At 53.2% G+C, this 14,736-nt stretch overlaps 1 protein-coding gene across 1 annotated transcript; it reads left to right on the forward strand.

The window, feature by feature from the left end:
• Window positions 1–457: 457 nt before the first annotated feature.
• On the forward strand, window positions 458–1,777 carry LOC124662539 (uncharacterized protein At4g15970-like). The gene is made up of 3 exons (XM_047200364.1): window positions 458–673; window positions 738–1,106; window positions 1,250–1,777. Exons 1-3 carry the CDS (start codon window positions 458–460, stop codon window positions 1,775–1,777), a joined length of 1,113 nt encoding a protein of 370 aa, XP_047056320.1.
• Window positions 1,778–14,736: the final 12,959 nt, after the last annotated feature.

A 14,736-nucleotide genomic window follows, 5' to 3' on the forward strand; every position in this document is an offset into this window, starting at 1 on the left:
GTGTCCCTGAGGTTCGGTTTCAGAGATTCCTCAGGGAACTGGCATTGTTTGAGGGGATTAAAATCCCATCCAAATCAGAATTTCCCCTAATCCCTCCCCAGTCAACTTCAATACGTGTATCAACCGAACAAGGCCTCAGTCAACTTCGTGTTCTTGCCGTACGTGCATGGAGTGACGTAAAGAATTGGATCAGAGGTTTCGCGACTCGGCGTGGCAGCAGGTACGATACTCCCCGGACGAGAACCACGCATTAAACTAATGAAATGCACATGGGAGCACTTGGATTGACCTTGCTTCGCGTGCATATGGTCGTCGACTGTACGGCACACTTAATTTGCATATGGAGTAGTGTTCATGTTCATCGTTCAAGGAGTGTTTGCAAGTTACTCTTCTTCGCAAGCTGACATAGTGACATAGCACTACACCTCTACCATCAACGAGGATCGTAGCCATCGACATGGGCAGCCCGCACAACGGCGCCAGGGTCAGCCACTCGGTCTCGTTCCTCCTCGGGGCTCTTCTCCCCGCCCTCTTGCTATTCTTCCTCGCTTCCGACAGGGTCGGCGAGCAGCTTTCAAGCATAGCGAGCTTGGCAAACGGATCACCTCATCAGCAGAATTCCTATGCCAACCTCTCAACCGATGGTTCAGGTGCTGAAAAGGTACATATGTATGTGCAGTGTTAATTTGCAGTAGTGTGTATCTGAAAATTACAAATTTGCATGGCCACATGTGCAGGAGGAGGAGAGCTTCCCGGGCCTGCCGGAGCTGCTGTCCAAGGTTGCCATGGACGACCGGACGGTGATCATCACGCTAGTCAACGAGGCTTGGTCGGCGGAGGGGTCGCTGCTGGATCTCTTCCGCGGGAGCTTCCGCGACGGCGAGGGGATTGCGCACCTTCTGAACCACACCCTCATCGTCGCCGTCGACCCCGGCGCCATGGCGCGCTGTGAGGCCGTGCACCCACACTGCTACTTCCTCGAGGTCGCGGCTACCAATGTCAGCTCCGCCAACCGCTTCATGAGCAAGAGCTTCATGGAGCTCGTCTGGGCCAAGCTCTCCCTCCAGCAGCGCATCCTCCAGCTCGGCTACAACTATCTCTACACTGTATGTTGGCTATGGCTAGCTGCGTATCCATGCCTAAGTTGTTTTCGCGAATGCATGTCTCTTAAGTTGTCATTTTTCCATTCCTCAAAGAGTGAACCGAAATATGCTCGATGTAATGCGCAGTTAATTAATGTTGTTTCCAGGATGTGGATATCGTGTGGTTCCGCGACCCATTCCGGCACATCAATCTATACGCCGACATGGCCATCTCCACCGACTTCTTCAGCGGCAACCCCGACGACGCCGTGAAGAACGCGCCTAACACCGGCTTCTACTACGTCAAGTCGACTAACCGGACGGTGGAGATGCTGAGGCGCTGGAGGGCTGCGAGGTCGTTGCCCCGGCCGGGCGGCGGCGGCCCGACCAACGACCAGGGGATCTTCAATGAGATCAAGGCCGGCCTCGTTGCCGGCGAGCTGCAGATCAGGTTAGTGTTCCTAGATACAGTATTCTTCGACGGTTTCTGCCGGCTCCACGGTGAGATGGACAAGGTCTGCACGATGCATGCCAACTGCTGCATCGGGCTCGAGACCAAGGTGCACGACCTGAGGAACGTGCTCGCCGACTGGAAGAACTACTCGAGCCTGACACCGCCGGAGAAGACGGGCGCCCAGCTCAAGTGGAGGTACCCTGCCGAGTGCCACGAGTCGATTAAAACACTTTTAGGGTGAAAATGCTAAACCAACTGGATGTTTGTTACGGACGAGGCTTACAGGAGGACCTTTTAGCTCCATTGACATTGATATCATCGTTAGTAATGTTTGTCAAGTAGGACGTGTGAGGTGACGATGTGGTATGTATGGGCGAAATGTCTAATTGTCCATCATTTTCTTCCCACAGGCTATTTTCATGTCCAAGGCAAGGCATTCCCCAAAAAAGAAAAACCACAAAGTTAAATTTCATAGTTACAATACAATATTTAGCTTGTTTTTACATGACACTGAGAACACAAAAAGCGTGATTGGTTCCAGTCACACATTGTCAAGCCTAAAAATTTGGCAAATATGACGGCCACAAAAGTATGACAAAAAATTAGGCACAACAAAGTGGGGGAAAAACCACACAATTTGGCAAAAAGTCGCTCTTTGTGTGAAATGGACAAGGTCTGCATGATGCACGCCAACTGCTGCATCGGGGCTCGAAACCAAGGTGCACGAGTCGGCTCATTTCCCCCTTTCTCTCTCTTCTCTCTCTCTCTCTCACTCACTCTCTCTCTGTCTGAGTTGAGAGTAGCCCGTTAGATCTCGACTCCTCTCCCCCTCTTCTCCGGTGGCTTCGCCGGCCAGAAACAGCGTGGGAGAGGAGGCCGACCTTTACATAGTAGTTGTAGTTTTCCAGTAGTAGTGTATGGTCTATGTTCCGGTTTGGAGTCATGCCGGTGGAGCTTTGGTGGACATGGCTTGCGGGCGGCGCATGGCGGCTGGAGGCGGTGCTCTTCCTGCTCGTGGAGCTTGAGAGGATGGAGCCGAAGGTGAGCAGCGGTGCTGCTTTTCCCTCCACAAGAAATAAGCTCGGGGGAGCCCCGAATCGATCGATTCCGCCTAGATATGGCCATGGTGATTGCGGTTGGAGATGGGGAATGGGGAGATCTGGAGCTCCCGGGGTGTATCACGAAGCTTCTACTTGCGAAGTTCATCAGCAATGGCATCGTCGAGCCGCTGCTTCTTTCGGCCAGAGAGGCCACTTCACGCCTTGGAGCTCGACGGCCGGCGAGCGGAGGTTCAGTTGTGATGGAGTCAAAGGACTCGACTGCTTTTCCTAGTTTCTTTTGAGATCCTTTCCAAAAATTCTAAGGACTTGGATGTAATTTCTACTTTATATTCGGTTCTCAGTGTAACTTGTATCCACCGCTTGGAATGAAGCTTCTAGGTCCGTCTGGATCTAGCCCTGTTCAAAAAAAAAATTGTGCTAAACTTTAGCCGTAGATTTAGGAGTATCTTCTAAAAAAATTGCAATGTTTGCTCTAGCATAACTTTTTTTTTTGACCTTTTTTCCTAGCATAACTGGTGCGGTGTCCCAATTGTCCGTCCGTTCAGGGGATGGTCTGGGCCTTTTTGTTCGACCAGGCTCTAGTTTAGTCAAATGATTTCATGAGCTCATTGTCGATGACACTATGAGTGACAAGGAGTTAGGGATGCAACGACATGGTACAAGGACAATTGTGAGTGAGCACTAGTTAACAAGATCTTAACTAGCTCACCTGCACATATGCTTTCGAATAACAGTACTACTACTAAATCTGAACTGATCAATTTCCTCGGGATGGTCACTGCAATTGCCAAACAGAGGGTCGTCAGTTCTGAACCAAAGTCACTTCGGCGACTACGAGGATTGATGTTTGAAGATTCAATATATACAACACATGGATTGATGTTTGAAGATTCACTTGACAGGTCAATAAAATGTAAGATCATGTAATTGTACAGAATCAAAATTCGCCTCAAAATTGTCTGTGTTTTTTCTCCTGATGTCAAGGACATTATTCTCAAACAAAAAAGAGGTTAGTTACTCTTTGAGAGCAGGGCTCTACATGTTGAAGCACTGTTGATGAAATCGAGCAAGAAAAACAAGCACATGAATACATGATCAATATCAAATTCTTGGATATTATTCCACAAATTATCCCACCGGCCCTAGGCCATAGTAACTTGGTGCACCGCTCAAACAGTTGAGAGTTTTCATGCGAAAGGAAACATGCATCCTGCTACAGAGATAAACCAACCGCAGATCCATCTTAACAACAGTATCAGAAGCTGAAGAAAGAACAGAGAACTCCAGGATTGGGCGCCTAGTCATATTGTGTAGTCTTGTTCTGTCGATCCCTCTTCACGGCCAGACTCACCTGCCTATCTCTGTCTTTCCTGAGCTGCTTCTTCTCATGGGCCGGCAGGTCCTCCTCCTCGACGCCGCCGCCGGCAGCCCCGGTGAGCCCCAAGTTGTCCCGGAAGAGCGGAGTGTTGAGGTTGAAGTGAGCGTCGAAGCCCTCCCCGATGTACTGCCTGAGGAAGTTGAGCTGGACCAGCTTCACCCACCGCTTGGGGACCTTGACGCAAGGCTCATCCGATTCCTCCGGGCGCACATTGTTCTTTACCTTCTCCAAGTCCTCGATCTTCTGCTTGTTCCTCTTGAGCAAGTCGTCGATCTGCCGGAACAGGGCGATCTCCTCGGCGTGCTCGTTCTTGTTCGCGTGCTTATCCTCCGGGAACGCGAGCTCGGCCACCCTGCTCTCGAGCAGCGGCATGTCCCCGGGCCTCGACTCCGCCCGCTTGTCGCGGCCCCAGCGAGGCGGCAGGGGCTGGCGAGGCAGGATGTTGAGCTCGATGCACACGGCCAGGGCCTCGCCCGCTGCCATCCGGACCGGGGCGTCGTCGGCATTGAGGAGGTTGGCGATGAGGACGAACGGGGTGACGCGCACGGTGCCGCGCGCGGCGGGGAGGACGGCCGTCCACGCGGACACGGCGGCGGCCATGACCCGCGGGACGGCGGCGGGCCCGGGCTCGCCCATCACCTCCCAGATGGCCTTCAGGGTGCGCCTGGCGTCCGCCGGACTTTTCCCGCAGGCGAGGGTGGCGGCGGCGAGGCAGCCGATCGCGGAGACGGCTCTCTCCGCGTCGGAGGGAGACGAGGGAAGCATCCCCGAGAGGCGGTCGAGGTCGAAGAGCCTGTCGAGGACGGGGACCTCGGCCTTGGCGCCGACGGTGAGCGCGTAGAGGCCGACGGCGCGGTAGGCGTCCCTGCGCTCCGTGGCGGACCCGCTTTTGAGGAGGTGGAAGCAGCGGTCGAGGGCCTGCTCGTACTCGTAGTGGTCGTAGCGGTAGTCTTCGGCGGACACGAAGCCCTCGAGCGCCGCGGCGAGGTCCTTGAGCCCTTCCTCGCGCACGACGCGCTTGTTCTGGTGGAGCGCCCGGATGCAGCCCTCGATCGAGAACGCCGGCGCGGGAAGCTCGCCGGAGTTGGAGTCGACGCACGCCATGGAGACCTGAATGCGGTGAGGACCGGATCGCTTGGTGTAGTGGGTGGGCTGAGGTAGGCGAGGACGGCGGCGCGGTATATGTAACGGCCGGAGGAGCAGGAAGAGATATCGCAGTCGAGTTGTACAAGGAAGCGGTGGGCGTTTCGTAACGGCCACGCAGCCACGGCCCAGTTTCAACGGGAAGGAAGACGGTGGACCTGGACGTTTCGTGGCGGCCACGCACCACGGCCCATTCTGACGACGGGCCGTTTCGTGACAGCCACGCAACCACGCGCAATGAGAACCGGGGTAAATTGTAAAATGGCCTGTTTGTTTGGGGCCGCGGGTGGGCAATCCCCGAGTGGGCCGGTCAGATTTGTGAAGCTTTAATTTTGCCACCATAGTTCTCTGAAAAATACCCCTAACAAAAAGTTCTCTAAAAAATCATTCTAAAAAAAAGTTCTCTGAAAGAAAGCTGTGTAGCCATAATCATCAACAACGCATACTGAAAGTACATCTATGTTCACTAATGCAATTTTGAGTGTAGTTCACATGCTAACTAGATAAAAAGTCTTGAAGGGCACTTAAAATTTGAGAAAATTAGTGGTACCTCGAAAATTTGATTTTGCATTTACTTTTGAATGATAGATATGTTGTAGTACTATACAAAGGATCACACTCGTTTCCCACTTCTGATCTCCTTGGATCAAAGGCATAAGAGCATCTCCACTCGTCTCCCCGACGAGACCCCCGAACAACGTTTTTTCCATCCGGACGGCGAAATTCGGCCCGGTCGCACCCCCGGTTCCTCGATTTCGTCCGGATTTGGGCCTAAATTCATCCGGCGATCCCACGCCATCCCCCCCCCGGGAGCTCTCGGGGACTCCGAACAAAACAAAAGCGCGCGAAACGGCGAGGAAACTTCCCGCGCGTCTGGTGGCCCCAACTTGTCGGCGAGAGACACCGATCGTCGTCCTCATCGCATCGTCTTCCGCGCGCTGTAAAGCCTCGCCGCCGGTCAGCATTCGCCGGCCGCGTAGCTTCCACGCGGCGAGTTAATGCCGTCGCATCGTCTTCCGCGCACGCATCATCTTCCACGCGGCATTAATCACCGGCGCCCGCCGCGCCTATTTAAAGCCACTCCGCTCGCCGCGACGTCCCTGCTCCACTCTTCCTCCATTGTCCCTCCACTCACCCTCCACCTCCACCTCCAACGATGGCGTTCTACGACGACGGCGGCGCATCCAACAACGGGTTCCCCCGCCGATCTCTCCACACGTGGGAGGGGCACCTCCTCCACCAGGCGGGGTACCCCCGCCCGCCGGACACGAGGCCCCCGGCGGCGGGTGGCGGCTAAGCGCTGGTGGCGTGCCAATCCCGCCGCCGCCCCAGGGCCACGCCCTCGACGTCGCCATCGAGGAGGCGCGGATGGGGATGATGGAGGAAGAACGCGCCGACCCGCGCCACCATCCCGAGAACTACACTCGGTGGAATTCGTTCTTTCTCTGGTGGTGGGAGCGCGAACTGGCGTCCTACGACGACCCGCCACCTCCGCCTCCGCGCAACAACGCCGCGGGTCGCCGGCGTTGGTGGAGCGCGCCGGATAGGACGCTCCACAACGTCCTCGAGCACATCGAGGGCGGCAACTCGCCGAGGCTCACGATGCCGCCTCCATCGAGGGCATCGAACAGCCGCCAACGGGGAAACAGCTGGCAGCCACGGCGTATGGCTGCCAGTTCCTCGTCGTCTGGTTCGGCGGCGAGGTCGATCTCCAGGTCGGCGCCATCCTTGGCGCCGGTGAAAAAGGAGCCGGCTTCCCCGCCGGTCGATGGAGCAGTGGGAGAAGGAGGAAGCGGAGCGGCAGGCGAGGCACCTCCAGAACGCCGCTTGCTTCCGGCGGCCTACGACTCCTCCATCCGGCGCCGTCGTCCCCGTCATCGACCTCGAAGCCTCCGACGACGAGCTGTACAAGCCATCGCCGTCCCCGCCTCGCACCAGCGGCCGGTGGGGAGACGCGCCAAGGCAGCGGCTGCAGGCGGGCGGCCGGCGCCGCCACGGTTCGACGACGACAGCTCCGACGACGATGGCGGCGACTACACGGTGTTCTACCGCTATTTCGGCATGTAGAGCGCCGTGTTTTCATATTTACTGCTTGTATTCCCTAGCCGAATTCGAAATATAGTCGAATTCGGTCTCTATGTACGAACTTCGCCCTCTATATAGTAAATATCATTAAATTTAGTCTAAATTTGACCGTTTTATGCCGTAGTTTGTCAAGTTTCCGTTTTTCAAATTTAGATCGCCGTCTTCGCCTGAGATCGCGGCTGGGAAACTACTCCTCCCCAGTAAATTTCCCCGGATTTCGGCGTGGGGAGGGCAAACAAGTGGAGATGCTCTAAATATAGATAAAGACAAAAATCCAATGTTATAGGAGAAAGTAATGTGTCCGGAGAAAAATCACCTACTTTAAAATACTACCCATTGCACTTACTTTCTATACTTTGTTCAAATATTGGAAATCTTTGGTGCTTTGAGTGATTCATTCTAGATATCTTTTGCAACCGCTCAGTATTAAAGTACTAGCCAACTGATGTTACCCTTTGGTTTGGTTGGTGTGCACCTCCTAGCCAGCTAGGAGTCAGTTTGAAACCTTCATGTTATGTATAGGAGAAAAGAAATCTATGCATGCCGAAAATTGTGTATTTTATGTGAAAATCTATCCCTAATGATTGCGCATACACTTTTTGTGAAGATCTATCCCTAGGAATATGTGGGTATGTCTGACCGGTGAATTGTGTTCTTATGATTACGTGTGTAATCCTTCTCCGCTTAGGATGAGAGAATGCGCTATTAATCACGTCTTTGTATTTGGGACCCTCTCAACTAAACACCTTTACGTTCATGCAATTTGCTTCTTCGCATATCAGTATGCACGCTTAGGATATGTGATGTAGGATGGAACTTGCAAACTCTCTCAAATAATTCCTCATAGATCCAACATGTTTATCTCTTTTCTTGACACAAACACTTTTCTCCGAACCACCATGCAACCAGGTACCAGGAGGGCATTTCCCTTCCGCCTATGGCATGTGGCATGGTATAGTACGAAAAAATATGCTTCAGATGGCTCTAGATTGGATTTTAGAGAAATTTTTCTTTGTGCCCCCCTAATTGTGAATGAGCATATCAAGCTCCTTTTGGATCCCCCCCCCCCCCCCCCGTGGACCAGTTAGAAAACGAGATGGCAAGGGGAAAAATTACACACATATTTCTTTCCTCCAAATATTCCGAGACATTACTTTTCCTTATAACGTTCGATTTTTTTCCTTTGCATATTTTTTCAATAAAGATCACTTTATTACTTAAAAGGTTAAAACATTACACCCGATGTCTGCATAACTAAGATGTAGATGGCCACAACAAATCCATCCAAATGAAAAATAAAAAAGCGAAATACATGTAATCATCAAGAAACTATGTAGCGTACATGGAGATGGAGGACCAATCCGAAGATCATGTTCTCCGCACATTGTAGAGACAGACCATGATAAGAGCAAACTCGTGCACCGATAAATAACCTGCATGAGAGAAGAACTTTATCATTAAAAACCTGGTCATTGCTTTGATCGAGGGAAATCACACTTTATAAATAACCATAAATAGGTTGAATACGATAAGATAGGAGGGCGCCCTTATCACGACAATGAAACCTTCATGGAAATTTGCATATAATTTACAGCGTCTTGAGTTTTCAAAAATGTAAGGGCATTCTAATGAAGGCGACAACAACAAACAGATCCAATCTCAACGGTTCAGGCATTGGGAACATGTGGGGTATTGTTCTAGAAAAACGTATACTACAGATCGATGAATGTGCTGGCACGAGTGATCTGTACGATTATCTTGGACACACTCTACAAAGCTGGGCATATCCGCGTATGCCTTTCGTCCAATAAGTCTTGGACTCTTTGGTTGCAAATTTCACAAAACACATTGAACCGAGTGGCTCGGTCACATCACCAAGTTGTAATGCGAAACCTGCAAATACAATGCTGAACAGAAATTTCAGTACCCGCGCGCTATTCCAAAAAAGAAGCATCCATCCCATGTGTGTGAATACTCAGGCTACAGTGCGGCCTACCGCGCGCTAGAACATCAATGTCTCGATCCTCCGAAGCTCCGACGTCCTTGCGCAGATCGGACCATGCCACCTCGTCTCTGAACTTGTCTCCGGCCAGTACATACGTACATGTGTTTGGTGGCAGGCTTTCCATTATTGTGTGTGACTATCAGGATGCTAGAGATGACCATGCCAAGTCAGCATTTCCAAAAGCGTCCTTTCGGAGCTCACTCAGTCAGCTCTCCGGCGATCGAGGGGGTCGTCAGCCGTGATGTGTTATTATGTGTGGCCACTGTCGTCTCAGGATAGCGCTACAGAAAGAAAAAAAGATAAAGAACGAGCTTAGCAGTGAACTGATTTGATTTGCGACGGTGTATACTAAAGAACAGTAGAGAGGTCGGTACGCCGTAATCCAGTAGGGCGTCACGCTGCGGACGTTAAAATAATTGTTTTTGTCGTGCATCATTCGCTCGTAGTCTGCTTCCATGTAGCGACGCATTTTTTTCTTTTTTTTCCTCTTCTCCATTTAAACATAGTTTCAAATATTACATATTGAAACATGATTTTACACAAACTAACACATAGTTTGGAACATGGTTTACACAAACTAACACATAGTTTGAACCATGGTCAACACAAATATAAAATTTTAAAAAAAAGAAACCAGTTGTGTTGATTTTCGTACGTTCGCTGCCAAGAAAGAACATTCGAGGGCACACCCAATCACCCAAACTGGAAAATCCAGCGGGAGGAGACGGTGCCCTTGTTGGTTCTACCGAGGAAGAACGCACGAGACCTCCACTACCGGCTTCGTCCGGCCTATAGCTAGATTCGCCGCAAAGAAAGAACACTCGAAGTTCTAACTATCGGTGTCCGAGCCGGATTCGCCGGTGTGGTAGTGCTCGCGGCAGGGCCGTGTCGTCGAACACCTTGACGATCATCTCGCCGTCCCCTCGTAGAGGAAGGTGAGCTGGCAGCCGGGCTCGAGCGCGAGGTCACGGGCGAACTTGTCTCACCCCGTGTGCAGGTACATCTTGCCCTGCCCGTTGAACAAGACCTCCACGGTCTAGCGGCAGAAGTTGCAGCTGGCCTCCCGTAGCTGCAACTACGCCGGCTCGACGCCGTCGACGAACTCGGCGAACTTGTCCGGGAGCCGCTTGATGCCGAGTGGGTCGTCGTCGATGCGGAGGAGGAACTCGAAGCAGCGCTCCTCCTGCGAGGACGAGGAGGGCGCAGGCGACGGCGAGCGTGGGGCCGTAGCTGCTCCACCATGGCGGCCCCTTCCCCGGTCACGGGGCGCCCAGGGCCGCGGCCTCGACCGCCTCGCCGGCCACCAGGACCGGCCATGGACTTCCTCGCGGGTCTGGCTGCGTCGCAGGAACACCTAGGCGAGCTACGGTGGAGCTTTGTGGCGGCTAGGGTTTCTTTGGAGGAGTGGATGAGGAAGAAGACGCGCGCCCCCTTTATATAGGCCGGCGGCATGCGGTGGCCGCGGGACGCGTGGCGTCGCCATTAACGTGGTTGGCGGAGGTCGGCGGCCGCTCGGCAGCCGAGCCATCGCCATTAACGTGGCGCAGACTGCCGAAGCGACGCAGCGGAGCCAGTCGCTGGCGCGTTTGAGAAGACGCATCGACGCAGGATCGCTGCCAGGCGGGCCCGACGAAACGTCCGCCAGACGCGAGCGGACACTTTCCGCGTCCGCCGAGCGTCCGCTAGAGACGCATCCGAGGCGCATATTTGGGTCAGGTTTGCGTCTTCGCGGACTGCCCGATCACTTTGCGTCGCCCCGCTGGAGGTGGTGCCAGATGCATTTTCGGTCACGACGGAGGAAAACGATCGCTGAGCGACCGTTTGCGTCGCGCCGCTGGAGATGCCCTAAGCTTGCTTATAGTTTGGTCCTATCAGCGCTGCTCTCAGCGTTCAGCTACAGTTCATTGATCAAATAGCATGCATGCGTCGGACTCCGTTGTCGAGCTAGGAAAGATTCCACTTCACTTCAGCTCCACTCCACAGAAAATGTGGAGTAACTGATGAAACTGTCCCGATCGATCAGCCACTGATCTCTAAACTCTTTTTTTTTTCAACTGGAACTGTTACCATCTGTAAACTCTTTTGGGTACTTTTTTTATTTGAAGTGCTGCGAAGCATGTAAACCAAGCAGCCCCTGATTCAGCAAATTGCATCAGTGCAGTTCAGTGCCATACTGTTCAATAGTTAACAGTGGATTGTCGTGCATAAAGTTTAACAGACACGGTCAACATACACCCCAAAAGTGGAAGTGCATAATAAAAATATATAGGGACAGACACATAACTGTAGAAGATCCCTAAAAAATAACTGTCAAAACATGAGATACAACGAGTTCCATCATATAGCACACTAATCTCCAGACCTCCATATACTTTGGTCTTCTCTGTCTAACTAGACAGCAACACAGTAGCTGCAGGCTCCAAGTTTAGGATCAGACTTCACCGGCCCAATCTTGTCTTCCAGATCTTTCTGTTCAGCAGGGGTATCTTCATTCCTGCAAGTTGTTGTACTTGGTGTAGCAGCCGCCAAGAAGTGCATGTAAATGACAAGATTGTACCAAAGGAAGGCAACCAAGGGTCCAAGACCATCATCAACATCAAATGGCACAAGACCACAAGGATCTGGGATACAATGCAGATCAAAGGAGAAAATGGCATCCATATGAGAAGAGCGGGCACTATTACTAACCACGCCATCTGCTCTTTGAGGGGAAATCCAGGCAGGTACACCAGGATGAGAATGATTAACCAGGCGCCAACATGGAACCGGCCAAAATATGAGAGGACTATAAGGATGTTCAACTCGTTAGTTATGGTTTCTAAATTGACAACCAACGCAATGACCAGAGTCCAGAGTACCACCGTAAAGAGTGCTACATGATAAAGAGTGGCGTTGAAATTCTTGACACTGTGCTTGTTGGTAGGGCAGGAGGAGGGGCTAGGCATCGTCTCGGTCCCCTTGCGCAGGCGGTGCAAGGTGAGAGAGTAGCCCAAGTTTCCAACGGCCCATGCCATGCTAAAGAGAAGGATGAAGGTGGCAGTGGCTGAGCCTAACCCATTGACGAAACAGAAGGCCAGCATGGGGCCGTAGGAGAGGCGGAAGAAATCAATGTAGAACGACCGACTCCGCCAAATGAACGGGAGGAAGAAGAAGACGTATGAGCAGATACTCAGACAAGATCCACACTTGGTACATATGGTGTTCGTGGAAGTGCACCAGCAATAAGATAATAATAGCCACGGCCACCACCGTCGTGAGAACCAACACTACGACGCGCAGGCTCCCACCTCCAGCAGGTGACATCGGCCCCTTTTCTCCGGTTCCGGTGGCCCCTTTGACGGAGGCAGAGGAAACATGTGTGGCGACCAGGGTTTTTTTTTTCTCGGACAGAATTTCCGAGATTTCGGCGAAACCGGTTTTACCGGTTACCACCGAGAAAAAAATACCGAACGAAATTCTCCGGTATTTATATAATTTGTTCAAATTAAATTTTTTTTGATAAATTTTGAACAAAATAGTGAGTTGGTTTGACAAATCTAGGCCGGTTTTTTGCCGGTATTTCCAAAATACCGGAATACCGCTACCCACCGATATTTTTTGCCTACCGAGAAAAAAAATCTTGGTGGCGACGACGGCGGCGGCAACAATGCTAGAGGCGACATTGGCGGCAGCGGCAACGGCGGTGATAGAGGCGACATCAGTGGTGGCAGCGATTGAGGTGACATCGGCGTCGGTCTTTTCCCCAATCTCCTTTTGTCAGAGGCTTCGAGCAGGTGGCGTCGACATCTTTTCTTCACTTCCGGCGGCGCCTTTGTCGGAGGCAGAGGAGGGGGCCATGGGGATCGACACGGCGGTAGCGGCAGAGAAGCTAGGGTTTGATCTTTTTTTTTTGACGTGAGGGTTTTGATCTTGGGATAGTACAAATAAATTTGACCATCATCACAGGTGTACTGTGTAGATCAACGGTCAACCTAAGGTGTAGTATACAATTACCTTAGGGCATCTCCAACACGGCGATCGGATGGGTCGAACCGGACAAAAACCCGGCCCAGCGCGCGGACCCATCCCTAAAACGGATGGCCGCGGCATCCGGGATGACCCAAAGCCGGCCCAAATCTGGGCCACGTTTGCGTGGCCGCGGACACCAATCGCTAGCCGCTCGGCGTCCTCCCCCTGTCCTCCCCTGAACCGCGTGTCATGGAGACATAATTTTGTTTTTTAATTAAAATGAAACATATTACAATTTTCTTAATAGTTTCTACTACTAGTCTAGCTACGTAGGGGGCCGGCGGCCTCGCCGGCGACTCGCCACCGACTCACCGCCGGGGCCGTGGATTTCACTCGACGCGGGCGGCCTGTACGCGTGAGGATTCCACTCTAGCTTACCAGTTGGGTGGCTCGGCGGCGGCCCTCTTGCGGCGTTCCTCCGCGACCGCCCTCCCCCTTTCCGTCCCCGCAGCTTGGGCGCGCTAGCGCTCCGTCTCCTTCGGCGTCAGCATCCGCTTCCCGCACAACGTGAGCTCGCGCGCAGCGGCGCGTTCCACAGCGTCCCGTGCCTCCAGGCGGACGCGGCCGACGTCCTGGGCCTTATGGTTCTCCTGCCGACGACACAGGTGCTCTTGGTGGCCGCGCTCCGCCAACGTAGCATCCTCCCGGCCGCGCCGCTCGAGCGAGGGCAGCCGGAGGAGGTGGCGGGCTGCTTGCAAAGCGAGGAGCTCGTTCTTCTGGCCGATGAGGTCGCCTAAACGGCGGCGACCGACCCGGACGGAGGGCTCGTGCTCCTTCGTCACGTTCGTGAGCTTGGCGAGACGCTCTTCGATGGAGACGTTGAGCTTCGCCATCTCGAGGTCGTGGAGGTAATCCTTCGCGTCGACGGGCGCAACGACATCCACCTCCACCTCCGCGGCGGGCTCCGATCCCTTCTCCGTGGCCTCGTACCAGCCGTCCGCGGCCTCGTGCCAGCAGTTCGTGGCCGCCTCCACCAACTCCGCATCCTCTTCTTTCTTCGCCGCCCCCTCGCCGCGACGCGGATCGTCTCATCGTCGGTGACCCACCGCGCGTCCTGCCGATCCTCCTCCTCCGACCGCGGGAACCTGGTGCAGGCAGCGAGGGAGAGCTTGGCCCACGTGGTCTGCAGGGTGCGCGGTATGACGGTTGAGGAGGAGAGGGCGCCGGAGAAGGTAGAGGGGGAGAGGACGGCGGAGCGGGTGAGGTCTACGAGACTGACGCCGTCTTTTATAGCCGGCGACCTTGGCGGGAAACTTGGGCGCGAGCGCGCGCCCATGGCCTTTTCGCGCGCGGGGGAACCTGTTCTCACCAGATTTCAACCGGATCAAGAGATGGGCCGTAATTGAGATGGGCTTGGAGGATATGCGCATGAAGAGTTTCTAAATCGGCCTTGTACGAGAGTTTGGGCTAGATTGCCCGTGTATCTGTACATTATAGTAGATTGCATCTTAGTTTAGAATTAAGAGATAGAGTTTAGCTCGTACACGATTAGGTGTATTCCAAAGATAGAAAGTCCCCGG

The sequence above is a fragment of the Lolium rigidum genome, chromosome 6 (assembly GCF_022539505.1).
Source record: "Lolium rigidum isolate FL_2022 chromosome 6, APGP_CSIRO_Lrig_0.1, whole genome shotgun sequence".
Lineage (NCBI taxonomy): Eukaryota > Viridiplantae > Streptophyta > Magnoliopsida > Poales > Poaceae > Lolium > Lolium rigidum.